Raw genomic sequence first — 14504 nt, 5'->3', positions numbered from 1 at the left:
AAGACAGCCTCACTGACTTGAAGAGAGAGTGGGAGAAAAGCAGTAAAAATAATGGGTTCAGTTGACTTGGAGACCTGTTTAATTAGATGTTTTGTAAGTTAAGATGGAAAAAGGACTCATGTCGTAAACCTGTCACTGTTGTAGTGATGCCCCGGTGAGTGAGCTGTCCCTTGAGCTGCTCCTGCTGCAGGTCGTCCTGCCAGCATTGCTGGAACAGGGACACACGAGGCAGTGGCTGAAGGGGCTTGTGCGTGCATGGACCGTTACTGCTGGATACTTGCTGTGAGTATGGCAGCTAACTCCCTAGGTGTATGTGTTGTCTGTGCCCATAACTTTTCTTTTTTCCATTTTGAGACATTCTTACCCAAGCTAACCCTAGAGTCCCCATGCCCTAGTCTTCTTAGTGCTGAGAGCACATTTGCCACCATGGTCTATCTTGTTTTATAACCTTTCTGAAAGAAGTGTGTTCTATGTTCCAATCAATAAAAAGTAGTTTTAGAGGCCAGAGAGATGACTCAGCAGTAAGAGTTCTTGCTGTTCTTCCAGAGAACCCAATTCATTCCCCAGAACTAGTGTCACTGTCTGTGAGTCCACATCTGGGAATCTGGTACCTTTTCTGGCCCTGTGGGCACCTACACACATGTGGCATACATACACATATGTACATATAAACTCTTAGAAAACTCTAGGTTTAATAAGAAACAGTTGAGTACTGTCTGCAGGTTGCCCTTTCAAGGAGGGTGTGTGCACACGGTTCTCTCTTATGCATGCTCACTGCTGCGCTTTTGTGCTGTAGATGTGGCACACAAAGGGTACTGGGGCCAGGCCAGCCCAGTTAGACTATGTGGTGTGCTTATGTAGGAATGTCACAGTTCCATCCACACACATTAACCTAAGAGTTAAAAAATGCAGTACATTTAAAGACAAGCTGGATTCTAACCAGGTAAAGTTTTCTAAGGTTTGATTTTTTTGTTTGTTTCTTACTTAGTTACTTTTTATGTTGCTGCGTTAAAATACTCAACAGAAGCAATTTAAGGGAGTGTGTTTGTTTTGGCTTATGTTTTGAGGGTAGAATCCATTGTGGTGGGGTAGTCTTGGCAGCAGGAGCTTGAGGCATTGGCTCTTGTGTTTGCATTCAGGAAGCAGAGAGAAAGAAAAGCTAGTCTACGGCTAGCTTTCCTCTTTATTCTGTTCGGAATCCTTGGCCTGCCCAGTGAATGGTATCATCCACTTTTAGGATCCTATATTAGCCTAATATAGACATTCCCTCACTGACATTCCAGAAGTCTGTCTCCTAGGTTCTTTCTTTAGTTAGGATTCCCATTGCTGTGACCAAAAGCAGCTTTGGGAAGAGAGGGTTTATTTCATCTTATACTTCCAGGTAGCAGTCCATCACTGAGGAAAATCAGGGTGAGAACTCAAGACAGGAATCTGTAGGCAAGAAGGATGCAGAGTCCATAAAGGAATGGTGTTTACTGACTTGATTCTTACGGCTTTATCATCCTGTTCCTTATATTCCTCCCTCCCTCAAACCACCTACTCAAGGATGGCACCTACTCCTTCCCACATCAATCACGAATCAAGAAAATGCACTATAGGCTTACATGCAGACCAGTCTGGTGGGGCATCTTCTTAATTTATTATGTTCCCTCTTCCCACGTGACTGTAGCCTGTGCCAAGTTGACATAAAACTGGCCAACACTATTGACTCTAGATCTTGTCAGGTTGATGATCAGGGTTAGCCCCTCCCCCCTCAGCCATTTGTATTTATCCATCTGCGTTTATTTATTGAATTTATAAGATAGGGGAGTTTCTGTGAAATATTTGGCATATTGTGGTAAAATTACTGTGTGGTGTAGACTTGGTTATATTTGATTAAACACCACTCTTCCCCCTAGTGCTACTCTTGTCTGAATTGATTTGTAGCTTATACAGGAGACACAGCAGTCATTTGGAAAGAAGAAAAGTTTTTCACTCTGTGGAGCCTACCGCCAACTGTCAGTATTTTCCTCTAAATAACTGGTTTCTTCCCAGGTGTTGAGTGAAGAAACAAAATAGGTTGAATTTGTGGAGTGTCCCACAAGCTAGGTAACATAGTTTAGGGTTTAATTTGAAGCAGACACCAGCATTTAGTCTAGATAGCAGGAGTAATACTCTATATGGAATCCACATACATGTTTTCTATTCTTTAAGAAAATACATTATGCTTGTCATTATCACTCTGACCCGAAATGAGGCTCACTGGTGTAACTTGTGTAGGGACCTGCATTCCTACTTACTGGGAGACCAAGAAGAAAACGAGAACAGTGCAAACCAGCAGGTCAACAATAACCAGCCTGCTCGAAACAACAATGCTATTCCAGCTGGGGAGGGTCTGCATGCAGCCCACCAAGCCATACTCCAGCAGGGAGGACCTGTTGGCTTTCAGCCTTACCGCCGGCCTTTCAATTTCCCACTCAGGGTGAGTCTGTACAGCCTAACTTGTGTACATTAATCTTTTCTTTCAATTTTCTACTGAGAATTAATACTATTAAAATCATGGTTCTTGAAAACAAACCTGTTTTATTATTCATTATATAGCTTAAATGTTCAAAATAGATTTATCAGATTTTGGAGTTGGACACTGTATGGAATTAGAATCCCATGGACTTTAGCTCTTACTGTTTGAGAAAAAAAAAGACTGTAAATTAGAAGAAGCTAGCATGATGGATAACATTTCAGGTCTGTGTGTCAGGAACTGTAATGACATGTTAGTGCTTGTCTCTGATTTAGTCACCATTCACAGCTATTGGATCAGAACTGAACTGTGTTCCTGAGTAGGCAAAGAACTACGAAGCACAGTACAGTGAGCATGGAGCAAGCATGAAGGCCTTTAAGGCTCTTCACCCTGACTCCTGCCCATCCCAGACGGTTGTATGTCGCAGCTTCCCTTGTCCCTCACCTCTCCTCTGGAAATGCTGTCTCCTAAATACAGTTGTCTGCAGTTCCAGGTTACCATGTCCAGTGTATGCTTAAGGACCTGCTATATGTCAGATGTGGGCAGTCATCTCATGTTGATAGATAATGAAAGTGAAGATCAGCTTGGCTAAAAATATGTCTGCTTCATGGTCTTGAAGCTAGCAGTCATTCTGTGATTCAAAGTCGTGACAGAAATTTATCCTGGTGATTAGTGCCATTTACATGCAGTTTGTTATATTTCAAATCCCTGTTCTTATTTTTCAATTACCTGTGGGTCATATGTAGCCATTGCCTAAGCACACCTTGAGTGTCTGTGATATTTTTGATCTGTGTTAGAGTTATAGAGATCATGCATGCTGTCTTTGCCCTGAAACCACTTTCAGACTACTTTGGGAGATTTCAAAGCAAAACCAAAGAGTAGCAAATTTGAGTTCTCAGCATAGATGTTTCCTAAGGGCACTGTTGGGCAGGGGCCATTGGTTTGTAGTACAAGTGTGCAGAAATCTTCATGTAGGAGGTGTCTTTAATGCTAAGAGGACAAGCAGATTAAGAAATGGAAAGTAGGAAGGCTATTCCAGGCATATGCGAGGAAAGGGCACATGGGGCCTGTCAAGCTTGGAACTGTGGGTAACTGGTTGTGATTTAGAGGGTGGGGATGTATGCAGAGGAGAGGTGAGAGACAAAAGAAACTGACAGACAGGACTCAGGAGTGGGCAGCAACCAAGTGGACAGTCTTGAATACTGGTTGTCACTCATGATTTTACACTTCCTGTCCCACTGAGAAACACATTTATTTAGATACAACAACGTATCCTAGAAAATGTTGCTTATAATGGTGAAGAAAACAAGGTCTTTAGTGCCTTTGTCTGCGAATCCTAAAAGCAGGCCTCCTAGTGAAATCCTGTTTCACTTTTCCCTGGTCTCCACTCAGTCCTACTGTTGAGTGGTGGTGACGCCTATAATCCCAGCACAGGGAGGCAGAGACAGGCGGATCTCTGCAAGTTCGAGGCCAGCCTGGTCTACAGAGTGAGTTCTAGGACAGACTCCAAAGCTACAGAGAAACTGTGTCGAAAAACAAAACAAAACAGCAAAGAAAGCCATCAATACAGAATCGCAGAATTGCTAAGGCTTTTTAGGCAGGCAAAACTGGCAAAACTGTAGTGTTAATGAGTTTTTTCTCATCAAAAACTCTGCCCTCTGATCTTGGGGCTCATGTTCATAGTAAGGTAAAAAATGAACTACAATGCTGCCTTTCAGTCCACCAGCAAAGGGTCTCCTCTTCCCTGTGTGCTGTTGTTCCATTGTCACTTTTCAGGACAGTAGCGACTGTCTACGTGTATTTATTTATAGTTAAGAATAATGAAAATAAAATTTGAAATTCTCTTATTACACTACACTATTCACATGTCAGGAATTCAAAAGCTTCACATGGCCAGTGACTGCTCTTTGCTGGACAGGCAGAACTAGATGTCCCTATCATCACACAGAACATCTGATTGAATAGCACTGTTACTGAGTTTAGAAGGATAGGTATTTTAAATTTGTTATACTAAATTTTGGGTGAGTTTGTTTGGCTGAGTACAAATATGTTTGCTTCTTTCTTGTGAGTATATCTGATTATGTGAAAACAAACACTTATTTTCCGTAGGCTACTTCCCTCCCCTGAAAGCACAGGTGCAGACTGCCTACTCTCTCGAAAGCACAGGTGCAGACTGCCTCCTCCCTCAAAAGCACAGGTGCAGATTGCCTCCCTCCCCTGAAAGCACAGGTGCAGGCTGCCTCCTCCCCCAAAAGCACAGGTGCAGACTGCCTCCTTCCCTAGAAGCACAGGTGCAGACTGCCTTTTTCTCTAGAAGCACAGGTGCAGACTGCCTCCTTTCCTGAAAGCACAGGTGCAGGCTGCCTCCTCCCCCAAAAGCACAGGTGTAGACTGCCTCCCTCCCCTGAAAGCACAGGTGCAGCCTGCCTCCCTCCTCTGAAAGCACAGGTGCAGCCTGCCTCCCTCCTCTGAAAGCACAGGTGCAGGCTGCCTCCTCCCCCGGAAAGCACAGGTGCAGGCTGCCTCCCTCCCCTGAAAGCACAGGTGCAGACTGCCTCCTTCTCCAGAAGCATAGGTGCAGACTGCCTCCTTCTCCAGAAACACAGGTGCAGACTGCCTCCTTCTCCAGAAACACAGGTGCAGGCTGCCTCCTTCCCCAAAAGCACAGGTGCAGGCTGCCTCCTCCCTTTCTTTCTCTCCTCAGTTCTGTGATTATAGGCAATGTGTCCCTGTGCCCAGTAGCTTGCTTTTATAGAGGGAGTGTTATGTGAATTCTTTGAAGAGTATCAGAATCCAGTGAGGACATGTGAACCACTTATGGACTTTGTTTTTTCTTACAGATATTTCTTCTGATTGTCTTCATGTGCATAACACTACTAATTGCCAGCCTCATTTGCCTTACTTTACCAGGTATGAAATTATCTTAGACTCAGCTATTAAGTGTTAGGATTCTTTTCTCAGAACAGGTTGTATCTTATAGAGAAGAGATTTATCATCAATTAGAAACTGGAAATAGACCTAATGTTTGGTTTACAGGCTATTGATCCCTTAGGGGTACTTCATCCTGTTGGACTCCTTAGAGCATAGGTTCACAAGTTCCAGAAACAGTTATTGTAGTAGGAAGCCGCTTGTTTGTTCCTAGCTGCCCAGACTTGAAATAACCACACAGAAACTATATTAATTAAATCACTGCTTGGCCAATCACTTAAGAGCATTGCTAGATAGTTCTTGCATCTTGAATTAACCCATTTCCGTTATTTTATATTTTATCTTGAGACTTGTGGTCTACCCGCAAGGTTCCAGCTGGTGACTCCATGGCTTCTCCTTGACTCTGCCTTCTTTCTCCCAACATTCAGTTTAGTTTTCCCCCGCCTACCTCTGTTCTGCTGTAGCAGGCCCAAGACAGATTCTTTGTTAACCAATAGTATTCACAGCATACAGAGGGGAATCCCACATCACCTCCCCTTTCCTTTCCAAATAAAAAGGTTTTAACATAGTAAATTTACATATAACAAAACAGGTATCAAACAAGAATTACAGTTACAATAATTATCTACTTTATCTTTTATCATAACTAAGGAAATCTATGATTATAACTATTTTTCAACTCCATCAAAGATTCCAGAAGGATATAATATTACCTAAGTAAACAGGAAGTGCATTGTAAGTAACTTCCAAAACTCTAGAATTGACAGAGACATCTTGCTACCTGGACAGTCACCCAAAGTATTTCTGTACCATTGGGGCCTCCATCTTCAGCCTACAGGCCCACAGTATCTGAAAGACTTTCCCATGAAGCAGGAAATTTCAAAGGCAGTTATGCAGCTTGTCTTCTGTGTTCTACAGAATGTCTGGCAGACTCTTTCATGAAGCAGGAACCCCGAAGGACTGTCTCACCTTCTTTAGACAACTTCAGCAGTCATTTCTCTGTGGGTCCTGCATGTCCAGTTCATCAAGCAGTCCAGGCAAGAGCAATTCTTGCCCATTATGGCTAGCAAACTCCATAAGGAGCCTTTTCGATGTCCATCTTCCTCTTAAATTAATTGATGCTGCCAGGAGCATATGTGTCTCGTCATGAGAAGTCCTAAGTTATTAAAACATTTTAAATGCCATATTCTGAAAGTCTCTGAAAGATTTGAAGAATACCTATCTAACTAAAATATATCTCTGTATATCTAGAAAACCTAAGATGACTATAAGCTTGACTATTTTAGATGATTATCTGTTAACCTATATTTCTTAATTAACATAATACCTTAATCAAGAGCAGAAATATACATATAATAAAATTGATCATAAATTTGTATCAATAAACCAAGATCCGTACCTATGCAAAGTATTGATCTCTATATCATGTCTTCCTTTAAATGTAAACATTTATAAACAATATTTGGGAATTTGGGCATAATTATCTCCAAACTGCTTCCTGCTTTTTGGGTGAGGTAATTTTGGGAGGTGTTCACAGCAACCTTTTGAGGGGCTTTGATCCATCAAACCACATTAGTCTGGAAGGATTCCACAGGTTCTCATCCTCTGTGAAAACAAAAGCAGAACCTTGTTTTCAAAGTAACATATCCTTAGACCCATATTTTGAAGTCAAGAAAACTTTTAAGGTATATATGTTGGTTTAGCTTAGCAGCCCGTACAATGAAATGTCTCTCTGTACTTAGTTCCTTCACAATAAAAAAATTCAAAGAAAACAATAATATACGTAATCAAGACTCTCTGTGTATTTTCCATCTTTACGTGGCTTATTTTTCTTTTCTTTAAAACGATTTACTTCTTTTTATAACTCTCTATACTCTTTTTCTTCTCTCTCCCAAGCCTACATACATTTATCCAACACTGTGACCCATTTAGAGGTCTTTTTTTTAAAATCTGAATCTGTTTTTATTATGTATCTGTAATTATTTTCTGACCAGAAGCACCCTTTTCTTTTTTTAATGCTAAGTGGGCATGACTCAGGCCAACACAGCCCTGCCTGCTCGCTCTGCCCAGTCCAACATGGCAGATGCATGTCCATTGCCTCTGAGAGCCATGTACATTGCCCCATTTTTAGGCACACAACAGGTCTATGTTGCCATTAAGCAGGGTGTAGCACTCTGCTCACAAACCCCATTTAAATGCTTGACCTCCTGAAAGAGCAAGAGTTCATTTTAGCAGCATGGCCCAGGAAGCTGCTGTTTTAAACCATGCGGGATTTTTTTTATGCTACTGCTGAGTCAGGAAGACCTCTCTTAAAGGAGCTGTGGCCAACAAACAGAGCCCAACTGGAAAAAAAAATGTGGCTAAACTTCTCAGGTTTTATGTGGATTTAGCTAGCACACCATGTTGTTGGAGGCCACTTGTTTATTCCCAGCTGCCCAGACCCCTGAAATAATCACTCAAACTATATTATTTAAATCACTGCTTGACCAATCACTTAAGCATATTGCTAGCTAGCTCTTACATCTAGAATTAACCCATTTCCATTATTTTACATTTTACCATGAGGCTCATGGCCTATTGGCAAGGTTCTAGCTAGCGGCTTGTGTTTTTCTCCTCTGGTGGCTCCATGGCTCCTTGGACTCCATGGAGTCTCCTTGACTCCACCATATTTCTCCCAGCATTCAGTTTAGTTTTCCCTACCTACCTCTATTCTGCCCTGCCAGGCCCAAGACAGATTGTTTATTAACCAATGGTATTCATAACATACAGAGGGGAATCCCACATCAAGTTATGGGTTTATTCCAGAGGATGGCATTGCAGCCTTTCAGTTTTTATGGTCCCCACACTGTGGGTTTTCAAAGTCATTTGTAAGATTTAAGACATTTTCCCAGTCAGTGCGTAAAGAACTTTAAAAGTTAGACTGTTTCCTCTACTCTGGGATTCATAAATGTTGATCTTCTCTGGCATTAATTGTTAGAAATTTCAACAAAACAGTCTTTCTTCATCTAACAAATGAGCTGCTCTGGTTGGATGCAGTAGCTTGTCCTCTCCAGAGGGTCAGCCTTCAGTGGGATGGAGTGTACAAAGCCAGTGATAAATCATAGAAGAGCTTGTCCTGTTGTTTATGCCCCGTCAGGACATTCCAAATCGTGCTGATAGTTGTTATCCACTAGAAGGTGTATTGAGTAAGTCTTGATTGTAATACTCACTTAATAATTTATATGTCAAATTTGCTTTAAAATTTGTTCCTTGAGTTGTTAAAAGGTTGGGAAAGAACAACTAGGGAAATTAAAATTACTTTAAAGCAAAGTTTCTAAAAAAAAATTTTTTTTTAATTTGAAGAAATTACAATTTTTACCTTCATTTGGTTAAAAGAGACATTTTACTATTTCTACATGGAGACTTTAAAAATATTTTTATTGATTCTTTGAGAACTTTGTTTTAGTTTTTTGAGATAGGGTTTCTCTTTGTAGCTCTAGCTATTCTGAAACTTGCTTTGTAGACCAGACTGCCTCTGCCTCCCAAGTGCTGGGATTAAAGGCATGTGCCACCACTGCCCAACACTACACAATGGTCAGCCTGCCAAGTGCCACTACCCTTAAAGAAAACAGGTTCTTCCCTAGTAGCCTCAGCTGTTCCTTAGTTAGGGGTAGGGCTCATGCCCTTCTTCCTGCTCCATGCTAGAAGTTGATTGGCTTGATCTTGTTGAGATCATGTGCAGTTAGTTCGTGAGTGCAGTGGTCCTATTGTGCTGTGTTGACATTTTCTGTTTCCTCTTCCTCAATGAACTCTGACCCGTGGGGAATGGCACGGGAATGCATGAGTGATACAAATGTCCTTTTGGCTAACACTCTGCTCGAAGACTTCTGACCTTGCAAGACTTTAAGCATCCCTGTCCTAAGATGTCCTTAGCCATCACAGCTGGCTAACTACCTAGCTACAATGTGAACATAGTCATAGTTTTTATGTTCCAGTCCCATGTTTTTGCCAGTATTTAAAAAATTAATAAAGGAAACTAATTTTTATGTTTGAGCTTAGTAATATGAAAGTAATTCAGTATCATTGAATATTGTTATTTAAACATTTCCCTTTAGTCTAGTTCCACATGATAAAGTAGTTTCAGTTCATTACAGAAAACCTTCGACAAGGTGCACTTTGGAGGTTACTGGGGCCTTGCTTCTTCCCATTGGTTAACCCTTAGCTACAACTCAACTGATAGGCTGAAAACTACCACTGTCTTCTCAGAAGCAGAGGAAACGGAGACAGAACAGAAGGAAGTTAGAGGGAATAGAAATTGGCTATTAAATATAAAACTAATAGAAAAATTTCAGAGACAAACCCTAGAATGGACACTTATATAGTGCACTAAACACTGTGACAGGGTGCCAGTGGTGATTTTGGTGGCTAAGGACTAATATGCACATTTACTTCTTTCATGAAACAGTAATTCATGAATTCATCCTCTTTTTTTGTTGTGGGTTGAACTTCAGGCTTACGGAATGATTGACTGTTCTCCGTCTTTAAGAGAGCCGTTTCCATATTCAGACTATTTTGTGAGTTGATATGAAGTCTGTATTTATTATGGTTATGGCTTGTAAGGTTTGACTGTTGATCTAGCTTAGTTTGACCAAGAATTAGTTACACAGTACCATCAGGAAAAATATGAGCTTTATCACGTGGATATGCATTCAGATAAATTTTCTACTATGTAACTGATGTTTCTTCATGTCTGTGTTGGAGGAAGGGTTAACCATTGGAGAGTGGATGAGATGATAGGCGGGAAAATGGTCAGCATCCTGACCAGCTCTGTTTAAATACTCAGACTTAGTATTAGGAAGGCAGTACATAATAAAACACCAGCGATCTTGTTCCTCTCTCAAGCTTTAATGTACAGGCAGTAAAGGAATTCTATAAATGATATACTTGAGCAGTTAGCTGTATGACTGTACCGTGGAGTTTATTCCTAACCTCTCTTTGCTGCACCTGTGCCTCACACTTGAGATTCCAGCACTTGGGAAGTTGAGGCAGGAAAATTGCTTTTGAGTTTGAGACCACCTTTGACTATAGTGTTAAACCCTGTCTTAAAACAAAGGAAAAAGCACAAAACTAATAACCTTTAGAAAGATCTCAGTTCTGTGTCTTGTTCTATTTTGGTATTGATTTTTAAAAAAAGTTTATACAGTTTTCTTTGATACTGTGTCTTGAAATGTTACTGTGCCTACCACATTCTTTTAACAAGCTGAGTTTTCTGTACAAATGAATGGATCATTTGGAAGAAAGTTAACCTAAATTATTTTTAAGGTTCCTAGATAGTGTTTACAGCACAAATAATAAAAAAATTCTTCTTTATTTTATTAGCATAATAATTACAGTTGGTAATAAAAATAATGTAAGCACCAGTGCTCATAACTTCCCAGGCTAGGAGAAATTAGTAAATGACCTGGCACATCAGGGTGCGTATTTTGGGGGAATCAGCTCATTGACTGTATTTGGGGTATTTCTGAGTCAAGTAATTCTGTTTTCTAGAGAATTGTTTTTGTTTATTCTGATTTGAAAATATTTGTAGAATGTCAAGATTACAGTTCTCTTTACCTAGCCACATGTCTCATTTGTCAGCCTTTCTATTTTCAGTATTTGCTGGTCGTTGGTTAATGTCATTTTGGACGGGGACTGCCAAAATCCATGAGCTGTACACGGCTGCTTGTGGTCTCTATGTATGTTGGCTGACCATAAGGGCGGTGACGGTGCTGGTAGCCTGGATGCCCCAGGGACGCAGAGTGATTTTCCAGAAGGTTAAGGAGTGGTCCCTCATGGTAGGTTTCTGTAATAAGATATTGATCCTATCTGGTGGTAATGAATATTTTAACAGTTGCTTCCCATTGTCTGCTCTTGTGTCACTGGTTTTCAGAAGTTTATCTTTTCATCAGAAGGAGTATTCCTTTAAGATAGTAGCCTTCCGTTTCTCCTAAACCACAGCTCTTTACCCAGGTGCTCTTGTGAGATAACTAAGAATTACAGAATATGCTTTTGGAGATGTGAATGCACAAGTAATGGAAGTCATTCTCAAAACTCTGCACACAGAGAAAGACAGATTCTTTTCTAAGTGTGGGGAATAATACTTGTACACACTGTTGGCTAGGCTGATAAATACGGTAGGGCACTTCTTTGCCTAGTCATCTGGGTAATTAGCTCTGATTTCTGATCCGAGTTTATAGTTTGCTTTCTCTTAGAGTGTATGCATTTATATTTATGCTGAAATCATTTTTAATATTTTATAGTTTTACTTGTTATTTGCACATACTATGTGCATATGAGTATATTCTAATCAGACTATAGCATATTTCACTTTTCCATCATTATACAATTACTGTGTGTTGATAAAATCCATGTGTGTAGTGAGATATTGTTGATTATTGTAGGTTATGAATGGAGGGAGTTAATTGCTCCTTAGTCCTTAGGGTGATGAGCAACTTATCAATATTTAATACAGAAACCAGCTAACTTTAGTTTTATTTGGTAGTCATATCTTCACAAATGCCATGCAAAGACGTAGTATGTATTCCACAAATACTGTGTTTGGTCATATAGTAGAGTAGCTGTATCCACTGAAGCCACCTTATGAAAAGGTCACCAAAACCCAAAGTCACTTTAAGACTGATTTTATTGCAAGTATTTTCTAGTTCCTTTTATCAATATTTTCTTATTTTGCTACTTAGTCCAAATCTAAAGTTTTATTGTGAATGCACTAGCTATAGTTGTTAATGTATTGAAAAGATAGGCATCGGGGCTGGAGAGATGGCTCAGTGGTTAAGAGTACTGACTGCTTTTCCAGAGGACCTGCGTTCAATTCCCAGCACCCACATGGCAGCTCACAACTGTCTGAAGATCCAGTTGCAGGGGTTCTGACACCTTCACACCAATGCACATAAAATAAAGTTAAATAAACCATAAAAAATATTTAAAAAAAAAAAAGAAAAGATAGGCATCACTTCTTCACCAGAAAGCCAGACTATTCTAATGGAGTCAGTCTGATTGGTTTGATGAATAAATTTAACTAGAGTCAGATTAAACCACCAGTTCACCCGAGGACTCACAGATCAGCTTATGGAGTTAGGTAGCTGTCGGATCAGGGTTTTGACAGATCAGTAGGCTTTTGCAGACAAATAAAAGTCAAGTACAGAGCCGGGCGGTGGTTGTGCACTTGGGAGGCAGAGACAGGCGAACCTCTGTGAGTTCGAGGCCCCAAAGCTACAGAGAAAGCCTGTCTCGAAAAATCAAAAAAGAAAAAAAAAAAAAAAAGGGCAAGTACAGAGAAGGATATTTTGAAGAAAACATCAGAATCATCTTGTTTATTGAATATAACAGTAGATGGAGTTTTTGGGAAAGTACATTTTATAGCAACAATCCATAATAGCAATAGGTTTTGTCGCAGCTCGAGCTCTGCATTCGTGCACTCTAGCAAGTTCACTTCACGGGTTTGGGGATGACTAGGCTGATAAAACTCTTGCCTAACAAACTGGAGGACCCAGATTCAGTCCCTAGGACCCAGATAGCATGCCGGGTGTGGTGACGTGTTCTTGTAATCTCAGTGATGAAGAGGCAGAAGCAGGAGGACTTGCTGGTTGAGTTCGCTGACTGACCAACCTAACCTAATCGATGATTTCTGTGCCAGTGAGACCCTTTTCACAGGGGAGGGGGGTGGCATTTGAGATGTTCCTCTGATTTCAATTGTGTTTGTACAGTTGGGGTACAGGTGCACCCAGCACATGTACATATATGCCTTAGAAAAAGAAACTCCACTGAAATATCTAACATCAAAATGTGTGTATATGTTGTTTAAAATAGTATAACTTTACAAAATAGTATAATTTGCCCTGTTGGACATCAGGCCAAAGAAGGAACAAGCCTTCCAGTGGACGGAAGTGTGTTAGAACAGAGTCTCCTCTGTAGTGACTAGGTGTTCTGTGTCCTGCTAGATAATGAAGACCTTGATCGTCGCTGTGCTGCTGGCTGGGGTCGTCCCATTGCTCCTGGGGCTCCTGTTTGAGCTGGTGATTGTTGCGCCTCTGAGAGTCCCTCTCGATCAGACTCCCCTTTTCTATCCTTGGCAGGTATGTGTGTTACCCTCCTGATTTGGTTACTTTAGTTTATGCAGTTTGTTTAGGAAGATTGTTTTCCTATTCTAGGAACCCTTGTAAAGTTGTTAAAATAATGCCCTTTAAAATGTGTAAAAATCTCTCCCTCAGAATACTTTGGGGATTAAATTGTTGCTCTTCACTGAGCTTGCTGTCTAGGACTCACATATATGAAGAACTGATCTGTGCCTATGCCATGGGATGCCCTTGTTCCTGTCTCCCTAAAATAAATAATGAAATTAAGAAAAAATTTTAAGGGAGTATTTCGTATCGTGGTAAAGATTTATGGTTCTAAGTGGGGACTAGTGCTTGTAGGGTCTGGTGTAGGTTGTTTAAAATGCCTTGATAGGATGGGAGGTGTAGGGTAGTCACTGGCCAGCTGAAGGGGAGAGGCTGGAGGCAGGGTACCATGAGGACCCTGGTTTCAGTGGTACTGGGAAGGGAAGACATACTGTTCTGGTAATAGTTCAGAAAAACCACAAATGCCTGAGCTTGTGAGCCTTTGGAGTAATTTCTTAGGTCTAAAATGTTTTATTACGGCGTAAGTTAGCTGAGTCCATACCAGTAACATAGGAAAAGCAACAAGCATGGTTGTTAAAATAATAGCATTTGTTTTACTTGCTTGCTGGGGTCTCCATTAATGCTCAAACTTCTATATTCTCTTGAGAAAATAATGTTAGGTTTCTAAAGGATGATGAGTATTTTATTCAACTTGAGCTTTTACATATTATTCCCCGTCCCTTGTTTCTGGAGAGTTTTGTACGATGTATTTGATCATATTCATCCCTTCCCTCCACTCTTCCCAGATTCATCTCCCCTTTCCTCACTGGCTCTCAACTTGGTTCCTTTGGGAAGAAAAGTATTTTTAATTCATCAAATAATGTGCTGCCCATATATACTCATGGGTGTGTGACCTTTACCCACCAGCAAAGAATTTCTTTTTT

The 14504-nt window shown here is 40.6% G+C and overlaps 1 protein-coding gene across 2 annotated transcripts in view; it reads left to right on the top strand.

The window, feature by feature from the left end:
- Positions 1-14504, top strand: part of Marchf6 (membrane associated ring-CH-type finger 6) — a 64410-nt gene that overhangs the window by 38763 nt on the left and 11143 nt on the right. Inside the window, exons 18-22 of one of the 2 annotated variants that reach the window (XM_087896976.1) lie at positions 145-282; positions 2260-2461; positions 5338-5407; positions 11057-11238; positions 13402-13536. In XM_087896976.1, the coding sequence (XP_087753102.1) occupies positions 145-282; positions 2260-2461; positions 5338-5407; positions 11057-11238; positions 13402-13536 (727 nt within the window). Of the gene's footprint in view, positions 1-144; positions 283-2259; positions 2462-5337; positions 5408-11041; positions 11239-13401; positions 13537-14504 lie in introns of both variants that reach the window. The other variant, XM_087896975.1, reaches the window with a different exon arrangement.

The sequence above is a fragment of the Myodes glareolus genome, chromosome 15 (assembly GCF_982192425.1).
Source record: "Myodes glareolus chromosome 15, mMyoGla1.1, whole genome shotgun sequence".
Lineage (NCBI taxonomy): Eukaryota > Metazoa > Chordata > Mammalia > Rodentia > Cricetidae > Myodes > Myodes glareolus.
The sequence above is the reverse complement of the archived record's forward strand: the minus strand, read 5'-3'. Positions and strand labels throughout refer to the sequence as shown.